The 27,115-nt window shown below is 46.3% G+C and overlaps 2 protein-coding genes and 1 pseudogene across 5 annotated transcripts in view; 1 reads left to right on the top strand and 2 right to left on the bottom strand.

Moving 5' to 3' along the window:
- Nucleotides 1-3,447: 3,447 nt before the first annotated feature.
- LOC102416307 lies at nt 3,448-4,941 on the bottom strand (annotated as a pseudogene).
- Nucleotides 4,942-9,064: 4,123 nt separating this feature from the next.
- Nucleotides 9,065-12,231, bottom strand: HPS6 (HPS6 biogenesis of lysosomal organelles complex 2 subunit 3). The gene has a single exon (XM_006053134.4). The coding sequence runs from the start codon at nt 12,085-12,087 to the stop codon at nt 9,682-9,684; it is 2,406 nt and encodes an 801-aa protein (XP_006053196.2). The 5' UTR covers nt 12,088-12,231; the 3' UTR covers nt 9,065-9,681.
- Nucleotides 12,232-14,602: 2,371 nt separating this feature from the next.
- ARMH3 (armadillo like helical domain containing 3) overlaps nt 14,603-27,115 on the top strand; it is a 172,901-nt gene continuing 160,388 nt past the window's right edge. For 3 of the 4 annotated variants that reach the window (XM_006053135.3, XM_044935205.1, XR_006548057.1), the window contains exon 1: nt 14,603-14,756. The gene's annotated coding sequence lies outside the window, so the exon portion shown is untranslated. Of the gene's footprint in view, nt 14,757-14,977; nt 15,166-27,115 lie in introns of those variants that run through there. The other variant, XM_044935204.1, reaches the window with a different exon arrangement.

Below are 27,115 nucleotides of genomic sequence, written 5' to 3'. Positions count from 1 at the left end.
CAAGTTCTTCCATATTCATTCTCTCTTTTAATTCTCAAAACTGTTCTATAATATAGATACTATTCCTTTTCCTCTTTTATGACTGAGTGCATTGAGGCTCAGAGAGCTTGAGAAAGTTATTCAAGGTTGCACAGACAATAGGTGGTAAAGGCAGAATTAAATCTTTGTGAGTTCATTTCCAGTGTGTCTCCAGGTAACCTTCTAACAATTGGGAGGAATGCCCCAACTGTTAGCAGGGCAGGCCAGCTCTCTTGAAGGGTTGTGGCTAGTTAAAATGGAAGCATGTTGTATTTTCATATGTACCTCCTTTGCTTTGTAAGTTTCAGTGCCCTTCGGCTTTTGTTCACATGCCTGTGTTTCCTAAGTACTAAGTTAAACTCCTGCTGCTAAGGCAGTCCACTCATGGCTGGGGGACCTATCCTGGAGCTGAGAGGGGTTTCCCAGGTCCACATGGGAGGGGAAAAGGTGCTAAACTACGGCCTGTAGGCCTGTCTCTTTTCTAGTTCCAGGTCTTTCACCTGCTAGCCAAGGATCTAGCTTTCCTGTTTGCTGCTTGGTTTTCTCTGTAATATGGGCATCATAACTGCTGCTCTGTGGGCTTCAGACGGTCAGAGGAAGTAACTGACAGAAAGGTGACAGGGAGGTACTTTGAGGTTTGAAATGCTCTTTCAATGTGTGTGTGTGTGTGTGTGTGTGTGTATTGAGGACAGGTAGAAGTTATCCACAGAGTCTCCTGGACTGTAGCCCCAGCTAGGCCTGGCAGAGCTGTTCCTCTCCAGGCTGAGGTCAAAGCCAGGTCCTCTTCCCACTATCAACACCAGAGCCTGGGTCCTGTTTATTGTTCTCGGCTCCTCTCCTAGCAACCAAAGTGTTGAAGGTTTTGCAAGAAATGGGGACCTTGCCTCTCAGCTCACTAGGAAGAGGGGCCAGGGCTTCAGTGCGCGGAGCTCTGCCAGCAAGTGCAAGTTAATTGCGAGTCTTGACCTCAGCCTTAGCCTGGTAAGGGAGCCTCCCATAACCTTTAGCCTTTTACTGCTACCCTGAGTTTGACTCAGAAAAGATAGCCTCCACCCAAGATATACATCCTATCCTTAGGGAGACCTGATGAGGAAGACCCAACCTCATTCTTTCCCTGTGTATTAGCGTTCCAGGGCTGCAGTAACAAATTACCACAAGCTTGTCCTTAAATAACAGAAATGTGTTCTCTCACAGTTCTGGAGGTCAGAAGTTCAAAACCAGGATGTTCACAAGGCTGGTTTGTTCCAGAGGGCTCTGAGGAGAATCCATCCCATGCCTCTTTACTAGCTTCTGGGCGCAGGCAGCTACACTTGGCGCTCCTCCTGCTTCTGTCTTCGCACGACAGTCTCCTCCTGTGTCTTTGTGTTGTCTCCTTTTCTGTCTTATGAGAATACTCATTCTTGGATTTAGGACCCACTCTAGTCTAGGACGATCTCCTTTTGAAATCCTTACCTTAATTAAATCTGCAAGGACCCTTCTTACAAATAAGGTCACATTCTGAGGTTCTGGGTATCTTTTGTATCTGGTATCCTGGGTTCTGGTATTCTGTATTCTGGTATTCTGGGTTCTGATGTATCTTTTGTATCTGGTATTCTGGGTTCTGGTATTCTGTATTCTGGGTTCTGATGTATCTTTTGGGGGCCATGATTCAACTCACTACATGTGCCTCCTTTGATGAGGGAAATCTAAGCCCATTCTTGGAGAGTCATTGACTCTGAAAGGACAAATCTCTTCCTACTTAAAGAAGCCCCTCTTTTCCTTTTTCCTTTTGGCTGCACCCTGTGCAGCGGGATCTTAGTTCCCTGAACAGAGACTGAACCCACAGCCTCAGCAGTGATGGAGTCCTAACCACTGAACCACCAGGGGATTCCTAAAGAAGCCCGTTTGTGATGGGGAATTTGATTAAAGCCTGATCACCGAGAGCCTTTAAACTGAGAAAAGCACATAGATGCTGGTGGCAGGAAAGGGTCAGCCAGGTTATTGTTCTTTATAGAATGAGGTGACGGTGTTGTGTCCATCATGCGAGGATTTGGAGAAGGAGTGAGGGGGAGTTTCTGCCTTCACGAGGCAAATGAGGCAAGGCAGGCCCAAGGTCTTAGTCTTTGCCCACCTGGTTTTTCTTCCTCTCGCTCCCAGATGTTAATTAACTGATGTCAGTGTTAAATACTTTTTTTGAAAATGAACTCCTATATGATCATTAACAAAGTAGGACTGTTCCTGACAATGGTAGGTGTCTTAATATACTGAGGGAGCCATCAGGGTTAAAAAGATCCAGAAGAGTTTATTTTGCCAAACCAGGCTAGCTCCCTGAGCCCTCTTTCTTCCTTACGTCCTTACTTCCAAGGGCCTAGCCATTCAGCTGGGTCTGTTTCTTTCCCACTCTGGGGATTTGCTTCCTGAACTGGGAGCCATATAAGCCTTATAGTTGGTACTACCATGCCTCCTTTCTTCTTTTCCACAAATAGCAAGAGCCTCAGGTTGCTTGCTACCCATTTAATCTCTGGGGATCCTCACATCTCTAGACTGGATGCTGAAGGGGGCCACCAGCTCTCCTCACATCTCTTTGCCTCCCGTTAGTTATGATCTCCCTAAAGAAAATTGCATGCTACCTTTTCCTTTCACATTTTTTACAATTGATCACTGTGTGGAAAGAGGGCCAAAGCCTGAGGAAGGTTTGAAAATTTCAGAAAGCTGGGGAACTTCTGCCAACTCTGGTCCATGGAATGAAAGGGCTGATAGCCTCTCCTCTTGGGTCTGGCCTGAAGACACCAACTAGGGCAAGCATTCATCTTCCCTTTAACTCTATGGCTGGCTGTATTTTGAGCATTTCCCAATTAGTTTTTCTCACCTCTGTATTTCCTCGGCTGCATGCAGGAAAAGCCCCTTTATGGAGTGATTTTTTAGAAGAGTGTCAAAGAGGTCCCAGTAGGGTCAACTCCTAATCCCCCCCTTTCCTAGAATTAGTTGCATGGATTTTGAGTTAGTGAAACTTGGAACACCAGTAAGGGACCCACAGTCTCTTCATGGCATCCCAGAAAGAGGGGATAAGAAGGCGCAGACATTGTGGCACATGTAGGGTGGGCACCCCCCAGCCCAGATACTTCTTTTGTACTACCACTCCATTTCCACCACTCCACCCAGATGTGAACACCCAGGTGGAGAAGATTGGGATGTCAACAGAGTTTATAATACAGAAGATTTGTTGAATTCAACTTTTAAGAATTTCAGTGTACTGATAGACTCAGTGGATTTGATCATCAATATGCATAAGCTCAGAATCCATGACTTTGAGAGATGGGGTGTGAGAGATGTGAGGAATGAAAAGAGATGCCCAGGGCTTGACAGGATGGTGATTGGGAACTGAAGCTGGGCACAGAGATGGGAGAGGCAGGGCAGACTTGGGACAGACTAACAATTGTTCCGGTTTTGTTTTTTTTTTTTGCCAAGTTTTAGGGTTTTATTAATACAAACAAAATGTGTGCACGAGGTGTCTACTCATTTTCTTGGCTATGCAGCCTGGCATTAGGCTTGGGGACTCTGATGGCCAGCTGGGCTGCTCTTTCCTCAATGGTTCTCCGGTTCTTGGAGGAAATATTGTGAGCAGTCTTGGCACAGGAAGATTTGTTGAACATTAGCAGCACCTCAAGTTGCTTGAGGTTGTAGACCAGAAACTTCTGGAAGCCACTGAGCAGCATGTGCTTTGTTTTCTTGTTGGCCCATAACCAATGTTAGGCATCAAGATGTGGCCCCTGAGTCTCCTGTGCAGCCTAGTATCAATGCCCCTGGATTTCCCCTAGTTTGCTTAATTTTGACATATCCATCTGACTGGTGCCAGATGAACTTCTTGGTTCTCTTTTTGATGATCTTGGGCTTCATGAGGGGTCTGAGGGTGGCCAGGATGCCAAGTAGGAGATGGCTGCCACCTTCATAGGCAGCACCCAGGAAGAAGAGCTCCCTTTTGCTTTCCTAATGGCTCCTCAGCTGTTCCCAAAATGTGAAAATGAAGGCGAATCTTCCCAAATATAAAACTTTTTGAGAAGCACAACTTCAAAGCTGGGGCTCTAGGCTGCTTCTAGTGCCAGCCTCGTGTGGTTAAGGGTGGGACAATGCCCACTTCCTGGGTACAAAACAAAAGTAATAGAGACTGTGAGAAGACTGTGTGTCGCCTTGGAATCTGAGTGGTTGCCAAAGCCCGAGGACCTGAAACCTCTGAAAGACCTGGACAGTCTGCTTCCCCAGAACCTTTAGCTCAGGGAGGCCCAGATGAAGTGGACTGACCTCATTCTTGGTGAAGGCCACCCCCTGTTCACCCTTCCTCAGCTCTTCACAATTCCTTCCCTTTTCCTCTATTTCCCAGATAATGGAAACCTCTGGAAGACCAAATCTAGACTAGCTGTCCCACTGGTTCTGTCTATGATTCTGGTGAGAGGCCCCAAGGGACCCCTCTCTGCTCTGTACTCCATCCTGCAGCAGTCAATCTTGGGAGCATCTAGCATCTTCTGCCTTCCAGAGTGAGAGCCTTTCCCTGTCTCCGCCAGGTCCGTCTCCCCCTTCCTGTCTGTGTCTCCTCTCCCTCTTCTCCTGGTCCAACCTCATCCTCTTATTCATCTCTCTGCCTCTGTCCTTCTTCACCTTTGTTCTTGCTCCTGTGTAGCAACCTTTGGAGCAGGCCCAGGCTCTCCCTCTGGGAACTAGAGGAGAAAACACCCCAAGGCTTCTACCCACAACTGGTGAAGGACCCTGGTCACTCAGCCCTCACCTCACAGTCTGATTTAGCTTCCCTCTCCACCTGAATTTTTGTTTACCAGCAGAAATGGGGATCCACGCTGTAACAGTATGGCAGTTTACAGTTCACACAATGGTCCATTAGCTTTGAAATTGTGATTCTCAAAAAGTTTTATATTTGTGAAGATTTACCTTCATTTCACATTTTGAGCATAAAGTGGACTTTATTGATTTTGAATAAAATCCGGCATCTTTTTCCTATATTTCAAATTCATATAAAATACAACCACCCTATGCCTTCTGAGAAAACTCTGCTGTGCCCTCAACTTCCTCTTTGGTTGGATCAAATTATCCAGGTCAATCTGGTAGCTGGGGCAGTTTCCACCCTGGACAAGAAGCATCCTGGCAGCTCAGGTTCCTCTTTCTTCTGGAATAGTATCTACTAGGACAGTGTCATAGTACAAGATCAGCATCCCTTCCCCTCTCCCCCATGATTTTGCTCCCTGAATTCTATCCTGATTTCTCCTCTTTTTCCCTTGCCCTCAAAAAAAAACCCTTAATTTACCACCTTCAGAGGCTTCTTCAGTCGTTAGTCCAGAAATGGGCAAGTGTGTGCATATTTGAGGCTTCCCAGGAGAAGGCAATGGCACCCTACTCCAGTACTCTTGCCTGGAAAATCCCATGGATGGAGGAGCCTGGTAGGCTGCAGTCCATGGGGTCGCTAAGAGTCGGACACAATGGAGCGACTTCACTTTCACTTTTTCACTTTCATGCATTGGAGAAGGAAATGGCAGCCCACTCCAGTGTTCTCGCCTGGAGAATCCCAGGGGCAGGAGAGCCTGGTGGGCTGATGTCTGTGGGGACACGACTGAAGTGACTTAGCAGCAGCAGCAGCAGGAGGTGGCAAAGGTAATGAGTGGAGCTGGCAATGATGAGAATAACCACCAGGGGGAGCCTGTGCCTAAGAAGAGACTGAGTGGGGCCCTGGGGAGCCACGTGAGGATTTTGTCTTCCCCTTTTTCCAGGGTAGTGCGGGTGCCAGGCATACCAGCCTCAGGTGGCTCCCTATGGAGCTGGGGGTCTACAGCTGCCTCCTCCCCAGGTCTGACTCCTTCTCTTTCCCTGACCATGCAGGGAAAGTGTGGCTGGGTCAGGGTATGGGAGGAAAACTGAGTGGTTTGGATACTGCCTACTCTGGCCACCATTTTCTTACAGGCCACATGCAGAGAAAGGGGTGGGATTTGATCTCTGAACTTGGCAGGTTGGAGAAGACTTGGGTTGCTGTAGTCCTGTGTTCCAGTCACTGGGTGGCCCAGAAGCTGTGGTCTGTATCTAAACAGTAAACCCCCTGGTGAGGCAATGGAAAAGCGGGTAGGCACTAGGGAGATGAAGAAGGGAGGACTGGGCTCCATGGGAGTATGTGCAGGTAGAGGAGCCTCAAGATTTGCTTCCTCTCCTTTGCCCAGACTGCATTCTGGTCTTGCCTAACTTAGTTTCACCTTCAAGTTTTCCAGAGACTACAGCCAAGTGACCTTGAGGGAGCTCCAGAGATGAGGCACACCTGTGGAAGCATGACTACTCACTGGCCTAGGAGCCTCCTCTTCACCTCCCCAGGGGCCTCAGGCCTTCCTGCCACCTCCTGTCCAGGGACCTTGTTGTTGTTGTTGTTTAATCACTAAGTCAAGTCTGACTCTACTCTTTTGTGACCCCATGGATTTAGCCTGCCAGGCTCCTCTGTCCATGGGATTCTCCAGGCAAGAATACTGGAGTGGGTTGCCATTTCCTTTTCTAGGGCATCTTCTCGACCCAGGGATTGAACCTGGATGTCTCTTTCTTGACAGGGGGATTCTTAACTACTGAGCCACCTGTAAAACCTTCAGCCCCAGAATTTCCCTTTACCCAGGCACCCAAGATGAAGGACCTCAGCTCCTAAATCCCCCATGTCCCAGTATCCCTATCTAAGGACTCTTTCTGCTGCTGCTGCTAAGTCACTTCAGTCGTGTCCAACTCTGTGACCCCATAGACGGCAGCCCACCAGGCTCCCCCGTCCCTGGGATTCTCCAGGCAAGAACACTGGAGTGGGTTGCCATTTCCTTCTCCAATGCATGAAAGTAAAAAGTGAAAGTGAAGTCGCTCAGTCCTGTCCGACTCTTAGCGACCCCATGGACTGCAGCCCACCAGGTTCCTCTGTCCATGGGATTTTCCAGGCAAGAGTACTGGAGTGGGGTGCCATTGCCTTCTCCGAAGGACTCTACTTTTTTTAAATTTTGACTGCGCTGGGTCTTAGTTACAGCATATGGGATCTTTGATCTTGCTTGTGGCATGTGGGATCTTTAGTTGTGGCATGTGAAGTGTTACAGCTTGTGAGATCCAGTTCCCTGATCAGGGATTGAATCCAGGCCCCCTGTATTGGGAATGTGGAGTCCCAGTCACTGGTCCACCAGGGAACTCCCCTCTCTCCACCCACCCACCTGTAGCCCTCTGCCTCAGGGGCCAACTTTCTGATGGTCCTCTTGCACACTCCACCAGAACCCAGTCACACAATATTTGCATCCCTGAACTGTTCTCCAAAGTCCTAAGACAAGGTTGGGGGTTGCTTCACCCCACTCATTGGAGCTGGGGCATGAGCAAGGACAAGAGCAGTCAAGCAGCAAGTCTTTAAGAGCAGGTGGAAGTTCCCATCTAAGTACAACTGCTCCCCTTAGAGCTGCCAGGTTAGGTGGCTCCCTTACTTGTGTGTGTACTAAATGCTAATTCGCCTCAGTCGTGTCTGACTCTTTACGCCCTATGGGCTGTAGCCTGCCAGGTTCTTCTGTCCGTGGGGATTCTCCTGGCAAGAATACTGGAGTGGGTTGCCATGCCCTTCTCTAGAGGATCTTCCTGACCCAGGGATTGACCTTGCACCTCCCGCATTGGCAGGCGGATTCTTTAACATTGAGCTACTGCAGGTACTAGCTGAGCGCAAAGCCAAGTGGCAGTCCTTACCTTGGGCCCAAGCCATGGACAAGGGATGCCTGGGGAGTCTGGGATGATGCTGAGTTGCACCACCCAGGGTCCCACCCTAAGCCCAGAACCCAGCTGAGGAGTCCCTTGGGTAGCAGCGGGTAGAGGGCCAAGGCCTCTTCAAAGGGGGTCCTGCTGATTAAATCCAGAGGCTCAGAAATCTGTGCTGGAGATGTTCTTGTTTCTTGGTTTAGGCAGTCAGCCTCCAAGCAACCCTGCTCCAGTGACTTTTGTTACTAAGCCAGAAGTCTCTGCAGTTAGCTCTCCTGTTTGTGGTCAACCTTCCCCTTAACCAGTGGCTGCTCCAGGAATCCTAGGGAGGACAAGCATGGCCCCAGGGCTTAGCACAATTCCTACTTAGGAACAGAAGGGTCTTGGGGAAAGGAAGCATGAACCTTGGCAAATCCCCCTCCTCACAACAGGCTAGAGGAAGAATGAGCCAGGAATGAGAAGTGCATTCAAGCTCAAGCCAGCATCAGCTATAGGGCTATACAGTGAGTAAATGAGTGAGTTAGTGAGTGAAGTCGCTCAGTCATGTCCGACTCTTTGTGTCCGACTGTAGGGCTATACAGTAAGGTGGTTCAAATCTTAGAGCTCCTACTTTCCAGTTGACTGACCCTGGTCAAGCAGTCTTTCTAAATCTGTTTCCTCATCTGTAAAATGGGGATTAGTACTTTCTTGATGGGGTTATTAGAAACATAAAAGACGGACTATTTAAAGACTAGCAGAGTACTCATAAATGTTAATTATTAATATTTTCATTATTGGAAGTGGCCACTTTAGCCAACAGTTCAGATTCAACCACTCCCTCTATGACCAACTCTATGAGGCCCTTAGCTGTTCAAAACCACACCAACTGTGTTTTCCAACACCAACCATCAGTTCTCTGTAGACATCAACTGGGTGTCCTGCAAGTCAATTCAGCTCTGATACTAACTACATGGAGTTAGCATAGGCCCCACAGGTTAAGTGCTCAATTCCACAAGACCACCTTCACTTCCAATGCCAGTCACAAGCCACTGATACTTCTGACTGGCTGGCTATAAATTGGGAGTTCCCATACTATAAATCGGGCTTCCCTGGTGGCTCAGCTGGTAAAGAATCCACCTGCAATGTGGGAGACCTGGGTTTGATCCCTGGGTTGGGAAGATCCCCTGGAGAAGGGAATGGCTACCTACTCCAGTATTCTGACCTGAATTCCATGACTGTTCCATGGGGTTGCAGAGTCGGACACGACTGAGCAACTTTTACTTTCACTTTCATGCTATAAATTGGTTTGACCATTTGCTAGAATGGCTAAGAAAACCCAGGAAAATACTTAACGTTTACAGGTTTATTAAAGGATACAACTGCCAGATGGAAGAGAGGCACAGGGCAAAGAACTGTGTGGGGGATGTGCATGGAGCTTCCATGCTCTCTCTGGGTGCATCATTGTTCCAGCACCTTAATGTGTTCACCAAGCCAGTTCATCAAATTTCCCTGTTCAGGATTTTTTATAGAGCTTAATCTCTAGTCCCATTCCCCTCCCAGGAGGCTGAGGATGGGCTAAAGCTTTCAACCCTTTCACCACTTGGTATTTCTACTGACCAGCCCTTATCCTGATGCTAGGGGTCCCCACTTTTAGTAGCAGTATAAGTTTACCTTATTAGTATAAATGCAGGTTTGATATAAAGGGGTTTGTTATAACAAAGACACTTCTTTCACGCATATCACTCAGGAAATTCTATGAGTTTTAGAAGCTTTGTGCTAAGACGGAAACCTAAGGACAAAAACCAAACAAGTTTATTGTACCATTATATATATATATATATATATATATATATATATGTGTGTATGTATATAAACTGCTCGGAAGAGGAAGTGGGAAGAGGTCCCACTCTGGCTCCTCTAACTCCTAGGCACCTTTCCCTGATCACTGTGTCCCAGAGACAATTTTCAGCCTGTGTCAGTCACATCGAGACCCTGTCCAGATGGTGCCCAGGCCTCCAGGCCTGGGTGGTCTGATGCCTGGAGGGCTGACACCCGAGGTGGGGTGGGGGGTGGAGTGTCTGGGTCCCATAGAATGTCCTCATATAAGCTTAGAACTGGGCCAGAGGCTCGTCCTTGAGTCCCAGTCTGCTTCAGCAGGGCTCTGAGCAAGCCCACAGTGAGAGGGGGCTCTGCCCCAGGCTCAGAGAATGGGGCAGGGGGCTCCAACTCATCTGGGAGGTATGTCCGCAGTAGAAGCAGGAGTTCAGCTGGAGCTAGGTCTGGTGGGCACAGGCGGCAAAGGAGGGGGAGGTGAGCATCAAGCCGGCGATGCCGGGCAAATTCGGCCAACAGCAGTTTGAAGATCTCACTTCGAAGCAGGGGGCTAGAGGGGCTGAGAGCCAGGCCAGCCTCTAAAGCCCGTTCCCACTGTTCCTTTTGCACCAGCTGCCCCACAGCTTGGAGCACAGCTTTGGGCCGCCCACTGCCCAAGAGTAGGTCTAGCTCCAGTGCTTCAGGCCTAGTCCCCTCCTCACCTAGTACTGCCAGGGCTCGGCGATAGAGGGGCAGCCCTGGGCCTCCTGCCCCCCAGCCAGGCCCCCCCTGTTGCTGGGCCAGCTCCACAAAGGGTGGCAGCCACTGTGGCTCCAGCCGGCAGAGGCACTGGCACAGGAGTTCAAAGGGGGGCAGTATGCCATTGGGTGGTTCTTTTCCAGCTGCTGTAACCCCCAGTACCTTCTTCCACACATCTGGGGGAGCTTGGGACCTCAGATGGCCATTGCCATCTGGCTGGAGCTGCAGGACCCTGAGGATGGCACCCCAGGCTGCTGTAGGGAGGGCTTGGAAAATGGTGTTGAGCTGGGCCAGCTGGTCTCCCATCAAGTCAGTCCTCAGCAGCCGTGCCACTTCGTGCTCTGCCAGCTCAGTCCAGCCAGCCTCCTCCTCGTCCCCAGCCACTAGCTGGGCTTTGAGCTGTTCTAAGCCCCGGTAATCCCGAAGCTCGGCCCTCAGTGTGGTCAACAGTGCTGATGGGGACACATGGCCCTGGAGGATGGATGCCAGGGCCTGAGGTGCTCGGAATATGCTGTTATGTCGCAGTTCCTCTGGGGTGAGCTGGGCACCCCGCAGGCTCCGTCGCTGGTAGTACTTGCAGGCCTCCTCAAACACCATATCTTCAGTTGAAGGCAGCTCAAGGCTTTGTGGGGTTTTCCAGCCTACTTGAAACAGACCCACAGCTGAAAGTAAACGAAGACCCCCTCGAGTCTCCAGCTCTTCCTGATCTTCCATGCCAGGGGCGGGGGGTTCCAACAGATGTACTCGGTCTGTACTCAGGATCTTCCTCTCCAGCAGCTGCCCACTGCCCGTGTCCAGCAGTTCCAATGTGGAGCCCAGCACACAGGCCAGAGTGCCATGAAATGTGCCCAGTGCTGCAGACCCTGCCACGCTGGCAGGTGCCTCCTGCAGGGTGCCAACAGTCCGGGAGCCACCGTGGGGCTGCACCAGGCTCACAGTGCCCCTGAGGTCAAGCCACATCAGGCCCTGGGGAGTTGGGGCCCAGGTATGTACAGTCAATGGCTGCCTGGGGGACAGCAGTCCAGGAAGGCCTCGGAGCAGGGTCCTGAAGTCCCATGTGTCCCCTCTTCCAGGATTCAGGCTTCTACTGTGGGAGAGGCCAAGACATGGGGCAGCCACCACTACCTTGCCCTTGCTTGGGCTCCAAATGAGCAGAATATGACCCAAGCCAGGCCAGGTGGTGGCAGTGGGCACCAGGAAGAGGTCCTTGCGGGAGGTCAGCAGCCCGAAAGCGGGGCAGTGGTGCAGCAGTATGTGCGTGCTGCCCAGGTTGGTGCCGGCCTCCCCGCTGGGCTCGAGGGTCCTGACGCACACACAATGGCTAAAAGCCACTGCAGGAGGCCCTAATTGGCCCTCAGTGCCGGCGGGCCGCTCCTCGCACCACACCAGGCGGCCTCGGGGCGCCGCCGCGGCTACCACACGGGCTCCACCTCCAGGACACAGCTCGGTGCTCTGCAGCAGCCGCCAGCCGGGCCCCACCCCCGAGCCCCACACCTCGAGTAGGCCACTCTCCCACACTAGGACTAGCGCCGATCGCGCCCGCCACGGCAGGAGGAAGGCGTCTAGCGGTGAGGGCTGGCCAGGCGGCCAGGCACTTTCCAGTTCCTCACCGGGTCCACGCACCGCGACCAGCAGTTGCGGGGCTGGTGACCCCGGAGGTCGCAGCAACAGTAGGTGGCGGCCGTCTGGGCTGCAGCGAACTCGGACGGCTGGGTCCCCGGCTAGCAACTCCCGGAGCCGGGCCGCGCCGCTGAAGGTGCTCAGATCTGAGAGCAGGCGCAGAGTCCCCGCACGCTTCATAGTGTCCCCCGCGCCGGAGCACGCCTAGGCCCGCCGCACCGTAGGGCAAAGCCCGTATCTCAGTCCCGGGTTCCCGCGGGAAGTCGAGGATGGGGTTGAGACTTCCGTCCCGGGTCGACTAGGCGAGCCAAGGCCGGGCTAAGACTCAGCCCCGCCCAACCCCGCCCCTCACGGCTAGCTTGAGACCTGCGTCTGTTTTACGCCCTGCCGGCATAACACCGCCCATCAAGGGGCGGGGGGGCTACAGAGGCATAGCTGTGGGAGGAGCCGCGAGAGCACCCAATGGTCTCAGAGCCTCCGACCTCGCCAACTCTGGGTACGCTTTCGGAGGCCGGCTGCCTCAGGCCCCAAGAAGCCGGGGAGTGGCCCAGAGTCTGACTAAAGAATCCAGATTCCAGCCCTTTCAGCATCCAACTCCCAACGCTTCCCTTCCCTCCAAGCCACGCTCTCTCATTCCAATTTATTCATGAAATTTTTTATTGAGCACCTACAAAGTGCCTGGCTCTGGGGAGACAACCCTAAACAAAAGAGAAAACCTCAGCTTCATGGAATGACAATCTAGTGGAAAAAACAATAGCTTGTACTTTCTTAGAACGTACTGTGACCCCCCACCCCCTTTTAAAGATGAGGGAAATGAACCACAGAGAGATAAAGTACATTGACCAAGATCACACAGCTATTAAGCAGTAGAGATAGAGGTAGGATTTCAACCACACACCATCTGGGTCTAGGGTCATTGCACCAAACCATTTTATCAACAACCCATCCAAAGTAATATTTTGCTAGAAAACAAAATTAAAACATACTTTAATGGTACTGATTCTGTGTGTAATCTCTTCAGCACCTACAAATTGACATGCAAGAGTTCTCTCCACCCCAGATTGCCTTCTCAGGTGCTGTAGTATTCTTCTGTCCTCCAAGTCCAGTCCCTCTTTCATGAGCCTTTCCCCTCCCTCCTTTTCCACACAACTTCCCTGAGAATTGCATCCATATCTGTTCCATCAGCCTCATTTTGTCCTCTTGCTCTCAGCATGGAGAAGGAAATGGCAACCCACTCCAGTATTCTTGCCTAGAGAATCCTGTGGACAGAGGAGCCTGGTGGGTCGCACAGAGTCAGAAACACTGAAGCAACTTAGCAGCAGCAGCAGCTCTCAGCATAGAAACACTCCCCAGTTTGTCCTGTTTTGGAAGCCACTCTTTCATTCTTATCTCGCGAAACTGTCACCTCGATTACTCCCTCTCCCTTCACAGTCAAGTTTCTTGCAGATTTAGCATTTGTTGTCTCTACTTTCTCTCCTTCCATTCATTTCTCAAACCACTACTCATCAGAAGCAGATTTTCCTGAGGTCTCCAAGGTATTTTAATTTCTTTTTCTCTTTGAGACATTTGACAACTTCCTTACTGAAAGTCTCTCCTGTAGTTTCCACAGCATTTTTTCCCACTCTAATTTCCCTCCTTTTCAGATAGTACTATCTTCAGAACTTTGTCATTGGTTCCTCTTTCTCCACCATCCTTTAAATGCTGGTTTAAAGTTCTGTTTGGGGTCCTTTTCTCTCTGCACCCCCCCCCCATTATTACTTTTTTTTTTAACCCTCTTCCTAGACCATTTCTTTCCTTCTTGTGGCTTGAACCATTACCACTAGGACAATGGCTCCAAAATATTTATCTATAGCCAAGATATAGCCAAGATATCTCTGCAGAGTTCCAACAGAAGGTATCCAAATGTCTACCAAATACTTTTGCCTGGATGTTTAATAGACATCCTTGGAGGGAAAGTTATGACCAACCTAGATAGCATATTCAAAAGCAGAGACATTACTTTGCCAACAAAGGTCCGTCTAGTCAAGGCTATGGTTTTTCCTGTGGTCATGTATGGATGTGAGAGTTGGACTGTGAAGAAAGCTGAGCGCCGAAGAATTGATGCTTTTGAACTGTGGTGTTGGAGAAGACTCTTGAGAGTTCCTTGGACTGCAAGGAGATCCAACCAGTCCATTCTGAAGGAGATCAGCCCTGGGATTTCTTTGGAAGGAATGATGCTAAAGCTGAAACTCCAGTACTTTGGCCACCTCATGCGAAGAGTTGACTCATTGGAAAAGATTCTGATGCTGGGAGGGATTGGGGGCAGGAGGAGAAGGGGACGACAGAAGATGAGATGGCTGGATGGCATCACTGACTCGATGGACGTGAGTCTGAGTGAACTCCGGGAGTTGGTGATGGACAGGGAGGCTTGGCGTGCTGCAATTCATGGGGTCGCAAAGAGTCGGACACGACTGAGCGACTGAACTGAACTGAACTGAAACATCATCGTCCTCCCCAAATTTGCCGATTTCAGAATTTGCCATATTTAAAGAAACTGCTAATTCAACTTGTATCCAGTAGACTCCTGATACAGATTCCTTTTGCTAATTTCTTTCTCGCGGTGCATTTCGGGAAACGTAGTCTTTGTGATGCTTGCTGGGAATCGTGGTCCAAGCCAGCCTCGGGCAGCGGGCGCCGGCGAACCTATCAGCGGCAGGCTTTAGGACCCAGCGGGACACGACGGGCTGGGGGGAAGGGTCGGGGGAGGTTGGGAGCGCGTCCGTGAGCCCGGAGCAGCGGCGGTGTCGGTGGCGTCGGGAGCGAGCGGACCCGGGAGCGGCGCGGGTGGTGGAGGAGGAGCCAGGGGCCCGGTAAGCGTTGCCGGCCCGGGCAGGTTTCCGAACCTGGCCAACCTCTGCGGGTCCTGCTATACTAGGCCTTGGCCCTGAGGCGGCCCTGGGGGCGGGGCCTGCGCTCGCCGGGGGGACGACGCGGGGAGAGGGAGGGAGGCAGGGCAGCTGCTGAGGCGGGCGGAGGCTGCGTACGGCGGGGAGGGTGGGCCCCGAACGGCGCAGCGGAGCGAGAAGCTGAGCGCTCGTCCAGCCGCCGGTCCCTCTAACTCGAAAGTGCCGCTTCGGGTCCCTGGTGGGCTCTCCTGGCAGCCGAGGCGCTGACGTTTGACCTCGGCACGAGGCTGACCCGGACTCCTCAGGCTACCTTGAGAGCTTTTCTCCCGGGTTGTTCCCACCCGAGTGGCGTTCAGCCCATCCTGGCCCTGAGGTGAGGGCGTGGAGTAAGACCCCGGAGAAGGGCTAGAGGAAGCCCTGTGTGCCGGTGTGTTCAGGTGTCCCGGAAGGGCTCCATCCTGTCCTGTGCAGTCTCTGACCGTCGAGCTCCAGCCCACCCTTCACACAAAGCTACCATGTTTTCTCTCTAGGTGTGAACCAGGGAAACGAACCTGTTCCCAGTAAGGTGTAGGGAAGAAACAGGAAATAAAAGCTGGTTCCTTGGGGAAGGAGAACTATGGGAGGCTGAGGAGTGCTGCCTCTCGACGTGGAGAAGTAGAGGCTTGGGCAGGGCCGAGTAAATGTGGATCATCTGACCTGCCCCAATTCCTCCTCTCCAGGAAAAGTTTTGCGTGTAGTGAGAGCTGTTTCTTTGCTAGTACTCTCACTGACTTTGTAAAGGAGGGCAAATAGGGTTTGTGTCTGCTGTTAATTTAGCTCAAGTTAATTGGAATTATTTTCGGTGTGCCTTCCGTTGGTCTTGTGTGTACAATACCTCCTGTGTGAGGGCTTTTCCAGATATAGGATCAGTCTAGAAGAAAGGATGATGATTCTTATTAGAATTGTGAACGAGTACTCTCATTCTTTCCTTAGCGAACAGGGGAGCCTTTAAGGTATTTTCATAGGTCGTTTAGGCATATATACTCGTTAGACATTTGAATAGTAATAATAAAACCTCATGAAAACTCAAAGCAGTGTTAGGAAAGTTAGGCTTTTATATAGAGCCAAGTTCAGAAATCCATAGAATTTGGGGAAACTAACCAAATACCAAATTGATCCAGGATATATGAGGGTGAACTCTATTCAACACACATTCATGGAGCATGTATGTAACTGGCTCTGGGGTTAGATATATGAGTATCAGGCCTCTTGCCTTCCGAGATGGCCCACACTGTCTGTGGAGTGTGTTTCTCAAGATAAATCCATTTCTTACTTTAAAAAAAAAGATGTCTATCTTTCCTCAAGAACATCAGAGAGACATATTCACATGAAAGTTGTAGTGCTGCGTGTTACATATCCATTTAAAGGAATTTATTTGGTGTGAAGGAAATATTACCATTGCCTGGAGAGTCAGGGGAATCTGCAGGGAGGAAGTATTTGAGTTGGGTGTTGGAAAATGAGTAGGAACTTGTGCAAGTAAGGAAAGACATCCCAGTTGGAGACAACAGCATGAGCAAAGACATGGTGACAGTCAGGAAAGAAAATAGCATGACGTTTAAGTGTCAGAAATTTGTCTGAAACAGAATGTGTGGTGGGGAAATTGTCTGGAGGTGAGACTGAAAAGAGCTGGGAGCCATTGAAACTTTTTAATGTTAAGGAGTGACAGAAGTGCAGATTAAAGTAATGGAGAAATGAGGCAGTGAGACAAGTGTGGCAGTGGGAATGAAGAGGAGGGGGAATGGATTTTAGAAGTATTTCTGAGATAGCTGCAATAGGACTTAGTGACTGTTTTAGGGAGAGACAGTGGGCTAAGCTTTCTAATTTGAGAAATTGGGTAAATGGGAATTTCATTGACCAGGATATGGATTAGAAAAAGTAGAGCAGATTTTTTAAAGGGTTGGGTGGCTTTGGAAAAGGTATAGTGGAGATAGTCTGGTATGCTGAGATCAAGTTGATTGTGGAATATACCCATGGACATGTTAGTAGGCAGCTGGAAATAAGGAGGCCTGGTGAGCTTGATATTTTGGCGGTAGCTTGGAGGAAGGACATACATGAAAAAACTCCTGGGAAAATAATGTCTATTTCTTTATAAGGAATTATTCGAATAGGCACTTCTTTCACTTAATAGTGAGCATCTCAAGGCAGGAACCATACTTCTAATTTTGTGTCCTTTTCCCCTTAGACCATGTTCATGTTATTATAACGTCTTGGTAAGTGTTAGTTGTTGAGCTAACAGGAAATCAGTTTACTTTGCTAGGTTGCTGTTACCTTTTGTGCTTTCCTTTAAGAAGATTATGGGAGTCTGTCTTACAATTTTCATTTTATGCTTGGGTGGTATTCATGAGGCTTGTATTGTTCAACAGGAAAGGTGAAAGAGATGAAAAAGGTGTGAGTGACGTTGTGCTGCTTGAGGAAGTTCAGGGCTTGAGCAGGAGATAGACAGTATTAATTTACAAGAGCTCCTGCTTTTGAGAAGAGGATTGTACAATGAATTCTCATCCTGGGAGCTGTCAGAAAAAGGTGATTTTCAATCACAGTTTCCTGAAATCCTGTCAGTTTGAAGTTGGTTCCTTCTTCTGAAGGTACAAGTGCATTCCTTCTTATGTAAAATCATTTAAAAGGGAACCTGAGATAGTCATGTTTGTTTAAACCTCTTCATCTCTATTACTAATTTGTGAAAGTAGGCAGACTTAGTAGATTCTGATGGGACCAGATTGAATTCTCTTCTGTGGAGCTAGTTCATTTCTAGTAGGTGTGACTACGACCGATAACCCAGAGTGGAGATTGGGGAAATCGTGGTTTCGCCACTTGCTGCTTAGTCTTGGGCAAGTCCCTGAGTTAATTCCACTTTCAAGTGTCAGCTAGACACCCATTCTGAGGTAAACACTGTACAGAGCATAGCAACACACACAAGATACAGATGCTGCCCCATAGTGGCTCGTGTGCTTATCACTGAATCAGGCCGGTTCTGTCCTAGCATCTAGAAAATAGGGGTGATGCTTGTCAGATGTAAAGTGGGAATGAATGTGATATGAATATCAGTTTGGAGTTTCCACAGAATTTTAACTGAATCTAGATTTTTAAATGTTCTACTAGTAAGCACTTTTTTTTTTTTTTTTTTTTTTGCACTAACACGATATTCTCATAGAGCTACCAGAAAGATTTAGTGGCTTTACTACTTATTACTTGGGTAAAGTAAAATCCTCACCCTAAAATTATGGTATTAGTACCTACTTCATTTGCTTGTTATAAGAATTAATACAGTATATTTAAATCACTTAGAACAGTGCCAAGTATATAGTGAGTACTCAGTAGTAGTATTTATCATCATATACCACCTTGAGTGGGAGGCTGTGCTCTGAAAGATATGGAAGAATGAATGATGAATTCCATCCCCAGTAATTAAAATAAAACAAATGATAGAACAAAAGGATTGTGGCCTGTCGTGGAGCTCTCTGTGAAGAGAATTTAGGGGGACTTCCCTGGAGATCCAGTGGTTAAGACTTTGTGCTCCCACTTCAGGGTGGAAGGGTTGGATCCCTGGTTGGGGAACCAAGATCCCACATGCTGTGTGGTGTGGCCAAAAAAAAAAAAAAAGACCACGTGAAGGGGATTTAGAGAGGCAGCTTCAAGAATGCAGGTCTCACTCTATTTTCATTTTGGGGGTATAAAAGACTTGGAGTGACTAGCAGTAAAAATCCATTAAAACGGAAAGGAGTTACATGCTGGTTTCAGACCCAGTCTGGGGGTAGAATTAGGGGAACCCATGTCCCATGCTGCTGAAATAAGGTATGACAGGGAGTCATGTGGAACATGAGTAAGTGAATCCAATTAGTGAGCTAAATCTTTGGGGCCTTCAGAAAGGAAGAGGCGATACAGGAGCTAGTTTGAGAAATTAAGGGTTGGGATTTAAAGGTAAAAACACCTTGCATTATAGTTTTAGTGTTTACCTTGGGAGTGTGGGATGCCTTACAAAAGGACATAGGGAGCAGATAACTTTTGCCTGAAAATTAAAAACACAAACCCTCACATCTAGAGGAACTAGGGAAATTTTTTAGGAGAGTCAGAAGACTGTTTCTGACTTGGTAAACCTAGTGTGTATTGGGTGAATGGCTCATGATCAGAGTGGAGTGGTGTTATCTGGCTCAGCCACAACTTCTGGGCAGACAGGATTTTCATCTCCTTCAGGAGGCACTGTGGACTACTATAGTCAATGTGTTCCATAGTGATCTTTCACAGATGGGCAAACAGAGGCTAAGATCCTGAGAAAAGGGGATGGTGTTGGTGAGTAATATGGGGAGAATGAGGTGGAAATAGGTGAGGATTGCTCCAGTGCCTTTCCTGGAGATGGCAGAAGTTTTATTCATCCTCTCAAAAATCTGTTCAGATGCTACTTTCTTTTGAAGGCTTGTTTTAAGGCTTAGATGAGTACTTCTCAAACTTTAGTGAACATCAGAGTTATTTGGGGCAGGGTCTTTTAATCTCGGCATTATTGACTTATTGGCCCAGATAATTCTTTGTGTGCTAACTGTCCTGTACACTTTAGGGTGTTTAGCATCATCCTTGGCCTCTACCCAGTAGATGCCAGTGGTACCTCCCGTCCCAGTTGTGACGACCCAAAATACCTCCAGGCATCGACAGATGTCCCTTGGGAGCCAGAATTACCCCAGTTCAGAACCACTGACTGGGGTCATTATTAGAATGTAGACCTCTAATCCTTATCTTCAAAAGTCTGTTTCAAGTGGGGAGAGGGGTTTAGAAGTCTACATTTCTGGGAGGCATGCTAGGAGATTCTGAAACATGTGATCACAGCTCTGCAGGGTTAAACCATTTTCATCTTTCTGTCTTGTTTTATAGTATCTTTCCATTCATAATCAAGTTTTGGTGGAGAATTACCCTCAGAGCACTGACTTAGCTCAGTTAAGTTGTGTTAGTCGCTCAGTTGTGTCCAACTCCTTGCAACCCCATGGACTGTAGCCTGCCAGGCTCCTCTGTCCATGGGATTCTCCAGGCAAGAATAGTGGAATGGGTTGCCATTCCTTTCTCCAGGATCAAACCACCCCAGGGATCAAACCTGGGTCTCCTGCATTGTAGGCAGATTCTTTACCATCTGAGCCACCAGGGAAGCCCTAGGTCAATTAAAATATAGTATCAATTAGATCCTGTAGTGGATAGCAATGTATTTCAGCCTTTTTTTTTTTCCATTTATTATACTGAATACATCTATCAACTTGAGTAGACATTCAGAGTCTTCAATTTTTCCTTCTAAGTTTTCTACTATTTCATTGATTTGTCTATCTCTTTTTCACTTCACCATTATCCATATTTATATACATATGCATGTGGCAGATCGGAGAAAGCAGTGGCACCCCACTCCAGTACTCTTGTCTGGAAAATCCCATGGATGGAGGAGCCTGGTAGGCTGTAGTCCATGGGGTCGCTAAGAGTCGGACATGACTGAGCAACTTCCCTTTCACTTTTCGCTTTCATGAATTGGAGAAGGAAATGGCAACCCACTCCAGTGTTCTTGCCTGGAGAATCCCAAGGATGGGGGAGCCTGGTGGGCTTCCGTCTATGGGGTCACGCAGAGTCGGACACGACTGAGGCAACTTAGCAGCAGCAGCAGCGTGTGGCAGATAGTTCTCTTTTACTTCTTAGGATGGCACATCTACCTACAGGCAAACAAGTGATGAAACGCAAGATATCTGGATACTCTTTTGTTCATTAAGGTCAGCAAGCATGTACTCTTCTTTCTCACTCACCTGGAACCTCTTCAGTTTCTCTGCAGATGCAGCTTTGTTTATGTATGGGTTACTCTACTTCTGTTCAGTATACTCTATCTCTGTTTAGTATAGTATAGTGGTTAAGGGCTGAACTCAAACATCAAGCTCTCTGGGTTTGAGTCTCTACTTTCACTTATCCTGGCAAGTTTTTTTATTTTTGTTTTTTAACCACTTCATTCTTTAGTTTCCTTATTGTCAAGTTTCCTGGATCATAGGTTGTGAGGATAAAACAGTGTATATAAAGTGCTTAGGACAGTGCTTGGTCTATAATAAGTGCTAAATAATTTGTGTCAACTCTTCAGTGGTTATTTTAGATCAGTGTCCTGTGTGTGCAAGTTGGAGTCCCTACTAGGCTTTGTTCTAATGTTCTGCATGGGTAGTACTAAATTTTCGTATATATATACACATATCTGTGTATATATGTGAACACATACATTATTTTGGATCGAGGAACAGTATACATAATGTGAAGTGTATGACTTGATAAGTCTTTTACACATGTACATATTTATATGGCTTCCACTCAGGTCAAGATAGAGCACATTTCTGGTACCTCTGAAGGCTTCCTTATACTTCATCCCATTCATCTCCCTGCCCAGGGTAACAACTATTCTAATCTCTGTCCCCACAGATTAATTTTACCTTTTTGAGTTTCATATAAATGAAATCATTAGTTTGTACTCATTTCTTTCAGACATTTTTTATTCAGTATCTATTAGTTTATCAATATTATTTCAATAGTTCTTTAAAATTTCTGTATAGTATTCTACTGTATATATACTATAATTTTCCCATTCTACTGCTAATGGACATTTGAATTCTCTTCATATATTTAAAAAAACTCACACTCAATAAGCTTTACAAAAACCTTTCAAAAAAGGAATATTTATACTCGAGGCACTCTGGCATTGCTTTCTTTTATGGCCGTGATGTGTGGCATCAGGTTCTTAGTTCCCCAACCAGGGATTGAACCTGGGCCCCCTGCAATGGAAGCATGCAGCACTAACCACTGGACTGCCAAGGAATTCCCTGGCATTTCTGTTTCTTGAACGTGCCAAGTGTGTTCAAGTCTTGGGGCCTTTGAATTTGCTGTTGCCTCTATCTGGAACACTTTTCTCAAGATTTCCACATGGCTATTTTCTTCCTGTTAGTCTGGTCTCAGTCCTCCTATCACTTTTCTTAGAGTCCTTTAATTTGCTATCTGTAGTCCCCCTAGACAATTTGTCTTCAAGATACTTATCATTGTTTCAAGTTGTTTGTTGCCCTTTTTCCTCTACTAGAATGAAAGCTCTGAAAGCAGGGATCTTGTTTGTCTTGTTCACTGCTGTACCCTTAATGCTTAGCACCTGAAAGGTGATCAGTATTAGTATTGTTGAATGAATGAATGTATGCCTGATCTGTGCTTATTTTTTTCTTCCTGGATGGTGGGCACATTTATTTTTATTAATTTTCCTTCTTTCCCTTTGTTCTTTTCTTTTACTTCTTTTTGTTTTCTTCCGCACTGGTTGAAATGTTTTGAGATGTATTTCTGAGCATCTACCTACACTAGTGTTTTGGAGCCTCATCAAGCAAGTGAAGTGAGGGTGATACTTGCTACCAGTCCATTACAAGTATGAACCTAAAACTCCAGATCCATTACCCTGAAAGCCTGTAGAGAGCCATTCCATACCCTCTTCCTATTTTGTTGAGATATGATTTTTCAGCTCAGATGGTAAAGAATCTGCTTACAGTGCAGGAAACCTGTGTTCAATTACCGGGTTGGGAAGATCCCTTGGCGAAGGGAATGGCAACCCACTCCAATATTCTTGCCTTGAGGATCCCATGGACAGAGGAGCCTGGCAGACTACAGTGCAAGGGGTCCTACAGAGTCAGACATGACTGAGTGACTAACACACACACACACACACACACAATTTATGTTTAACACTGTATAACTTTAAGGTATACAATATGATGATTTGATATACATATATATTGTGAAATCATTACCAATGATAAAGTTAGTTAACACATCCATTACCTCACATGGTCACTTTTTTTTCTTTTTGGTGGTGAGAACATTTAAGATTTAATGTAGCAACTTTTAGATATATAATACAGTATTGTTAACTATAGTCACCAGGTTTTATGTTAGATTCCCAGAACTTACTTGTCTTATAACTAGAAGTTTGTACCCTTTGACCAGCATATCTTCATTTGCCCCATTCCCCATCCCTTGTGCAGCCACCAGTCTAATCTACTCAATTTCTGTTTGTTTTGCTTTTTTAGATTCCACATGCAACAAACAATATTTGTCTTTATCTGACATTTTATTTAGCATACTGCCCTCAAGATTCATCTGTGTGGTTGCAAATGGCAAGATTTCCTTCTTTTTTATGGCTGAATAATATTCCACTGTATGTATGTATATACCACCTTTTCTTTTTCCATTTGTCCAGTGATGGACACTTAGGTTATTTCCATGTTTTTTTTTTTTAATTGTGAATAATGCTGCAGTGAACATGAGAGTGGATCTCTTCAAGATAGTGACTTTATTTTCTTCAGCTATATATGGAAGTGGGAGTGCAGGGTCATATGGTAGTTTTATTTTTAGTATTTGAGGAACATCCATACTATTTTCTGTAGTGGCTGTACCAATTTACATCCCCACCAGCAGTGCACAGGGGTTCCCTTTTCTGTACATTCTTGCCATGGTTTCTTGCCATGGCTTTTGCTGTTGTTTGTTGTTCAGTCACTAAGTCATGTCCAACTCTTTGCGACCACATGGACTGTAGCATGCCAGTCTTCCCTGTCTTGCACTGTCTCCCAGAGTTTGCTCAAATTCATGTCCATTGAGTCAGTGATGCTGGGCTTCCCAGATGGTGCTAGTGGTAAAGAACCCACCTGCCAATGCAGGTAGATGTAAGAAATGCAGGTTCTATCCCTGGGTCTAGAAGATCCCCTAGAGAAGGGCATGGCAACCCACTCCAGTATTCTTGCCTGGAGAATTCCATGGATAGAGGAGCCTGGTATGCTGTAGTCCAGAGGGTTACGCAGAGTCAGACACAACTGAAGTGACTGAGCATGTGGGCACACATGAGTCGGTGATGCTATCTAATCATCTCCTCTGCCACCTTCTTCTCCTCCTTCCTTCAGTCTTTTCCAGCATCAGGGTCTTTTCCAGTGAGTTGGCTCTTTGCATCAGGTAGCCAAAATAGTGGAGCTTCAGCTTCAGCATTAGTCCTTCCAATGAATATTCAAGGTTGATTAACTTTAAGATTGACTGGTTTGATCTCCTTGTAGTCCAAGAGACTTTTCAAGAGTCTTCTCCAGCACCACAACTCAAAGGCATCAATTCTTTGGCTCTCAGCCTTCTTGCAGTCCAACGCATATTGGCAAATTGAAGCCAGGAAGAGAAAGGAAACTTACAGAATGAGTGTATAATAGTTGGGACCAAGACCAAAGACTTTTTTTAGATATTTTTCCCAGTTTTATTGAGAAATAATTGACATACATCACTGTGTAAGTTTAAGGTGTACAACATGATGGTTTGATTTATGTATATTGTGAAATGATTACCTCACCTTCATCATCTCATATAGATAAAATACCAAGACTTTAATAGATTAACTGATCACTTTGGAAATCAGAGTGAATTTCTATTAAGTTAATTTTCTGATACTAGAGTTGGCATATATTGTGCTTAAGAAGACAATAAAATAAATGAGTAACTTGTTAAGTGTAACTAACATTCCTTGCCGGTGAAACACTGGAAGTATTTGACTTTAGGTTTTAAAATCTTGATATTTAATTGTTTTATGCTGTAGGGGTGTGAAGTGACATGCATTTAAGAAGTCTGTAGCTGGATTGCTTTAAGATATAGTTCTTATTGTATGACTTGGGTCTTTCAGAGAGAAGTTGCATGCAGGTCATGGGACCAGCAGTTCCTGAGGTTTAGGAATGAAAGACATCATTGATTTACCATTGAGTTTGGGGGATTTGAAGCCATTCCTAAGTTTGGTGGTAGGTGAAATTAGCATTGAAAAGTTGCCTGATTATTTTTTATTACTTTGTCTACTATATCTTGTTTCTCAGAAACTGTGTTCACGCCCAAGATGACATTTCTGTGGGATTGCTGTGGCTTTGCTGTATTTGCTTCTTCACTAGAAGGATTTAAAAGCCCAGACCAACAGAGGTCATAGTGTAGTCATAGAATGCTTCTTTCTCTTCCTTGTAGTCCACAGCATTTGCTTTGTACTTTAACTCTATTTATTTCTCACAATTTACCTTGTGCTTTGGGTTCTGGTGGCTCAGATGGTAAAGAATCTGTCTGCAGTGTGAGACCCGGGTTGGGTGCTGGGTCAGGAAGATCCCCTGGAGAAGAGCATGGCAACCCACTCTGGTATTCGTGTCTGAAAATTCCATGGGCAGAGAAGCCTGATGGGCCACAGTCCATGGGTCACAAAGAGTGGGATGGGACTGAGCGACTTAACACTTCATGGGTTGTTCTGTGCCTGTCTCTGCTAATAGATTTGAGCTTCTAGAGGATCCAGTTTGGAGTGTCCTTTTTGTAACTCCTTAGTGCCTCAGTTAGAGCTTTACAGTATTTAGGTGTCCTTTTGTGCTTGTGGTATTTCAGGGATGCTGAGAGAATCATTAGATAATAAATCTAGTCCAGTCCTCTAGTTTTACTTGTAAGGAAACTGAGAAGCACAATGATTTACTCAGTGTCATCTAGTTGGTTGGGAGAGCTGTGTTCTAGTCTTAGTTCTGCTGGTTGTTTGTTCCGTTATGTCTGGCTGCTGCTCAGCTGCTACTGGTTCTCTCTACAATAGAGGAGGATTGTGAAAGAGGAAAGAGACCCTGGGAGGATATAAACAGATTACACTTACATTACTGATGTACTGCAATTTACTGTTCTACCAGTCAGATATTTTACTTTCAAATTTGAGAGCACAGGCTTCGTTTTCTGAGACCCCAGAAAGACTTTTTTTTAAGAGTTCTACACTTCTTCTAGTTTGCATTCTAGATACCCTTCTTTGTTGTGCTCATTGGGTAGAGGTGCTGGCAAAAGGAGCGGACTTTTATGTTGTCAGTTTCCAGTCACACTTTAGACAGCTTGGGTAGTAAATTCCAGGTGCCTGTGATGATGACAGAGAATAATGAGTTGAGGCCCTTCGTTGAATTTCCCCCTGCTCCAGATGGAAGGAGAGGGATGAAAAGAATTTAATTTCTTAGGAAATTTGGTACTTTCGGTTGAAATTGTTTTTCCTTCCTCTCCTGTTCCCTTTTGCTTATTAGAAAGTATTGATTCTGAAATAGAGAAAGTGAGTTTATTAGATTTGGGGTGGACATTGATTAGCTGTAACCTAATTATAAATCCTCAGAAGGAGATGTTTGTAAACATGTGCTTTTCACATCCAGGCACTTTGGTTCCCACTATTCCTGTTAATCAACTGGTTGAAGCTGAGCACATGAAAGATCTATATCCACTAAGCTTAGAATTGCATGGCTTTTGATTTATTTTAATAGGATCCTCTTGATTTCCAATTTATTTTCCCCCGATAAGGACATCTTCCTCTTGACAACCTATTTAAAAGACACAGGAATGTTTTGAATGGAGCCTCTATTTCATGCTTTAAGGCAAAGCCATGATCAATATAGTGTAAATTGCTTGAAAGAATCTTCTCTTTTTTTGTTGTTATTTTTTTCTTCAGTTTTCTCTGGATCATAAAGGAATAAGAGGTCTTAGTGAGGGTTTGATAGAGATAGGTCTAATTAAAATTTTAGGTTAGATGTAGGATTTCTCAGTGACAAGCATATACTGAGCATTTACTGAGAACCAAGTGCTTATGAATAAGGTATAAGATACAGTCCCTGTGCTAAGGATGCATAACATCTAGTGAGGAAATTTTCTGTGCTTTTAGAGCTCAAAAATGCATCTCCTTTGGGGCTATATGTATTAGAGAAAGATGATATCTGAGACAGAGTCTTTTATGCTGTTAGATTCATCTCTTCTTTAAAGTTTTGATTTTGATTTGAAACATAGTGTATATTTTCCAAATGTCATTGAACAAGATTAATTTTCTGCTGCTTTGGATTTGTCTGAAAGTGAAATCAGTCTCCTCACTACCATCCATACTTGCCATTGGATAAAATTAAGTTTCACAACTAAAGCCTAAGATTTAAGGGAAAGAGGAATTTTGTCAACAGAAGAAAAAATTTGGGAGGTGAGAGAATGTGTGTAAATCCATGTGGAGACCTGTGGCATTTCAAGTTCTCACTTGGAAAAAATTGAGGATTCCTTGAAGCAAGATGGGAAAATTTGGGCATGATTTGTGGAACTGCTTTTATAGAGAGTTAAAAAATACACTGAAGTTATATATATGTATATATAGAATTAAATTTGAAGGGAGTTATATTTGGTTATTTTGAAATTAATTTAATTTTTGGTCTTTTAACTACTGTTTTCTGCCTTGGGTTTCTTTGCAGAGGAATTTCTGAAGATAGTCAAGTCCAGTG

The sequence above is a fragment of the Bubalus bubalis genome, chromosome 23 (assembly GCF_019923935.1).
Source record: "Bubalus bubalis isolate 160015118507 breed Murrah chromosome 23, NDDB_SH_1, whole genome shotgun sequence".
Taxonomy (NCBI): Eukaryota; Metazoa; Chordata; class Mammalia; order Artiodactyla; family Bovidae; genus Bubalus; species Bubalus bubalis.
Note: the sequence above shows the minus strand (reverse complement) of the source record. Positions and strands in the feature narration are given on the sequence as shown.

Coding starts and splice junctions, on each gene's coding strand:
- HPS6 (XM_006053134.4), bottom strand. CDS start 12,087: ATGAAGCGTGCGGGGACTCTGCGCCTGCTCTCAGATCTGAGCACCTTC.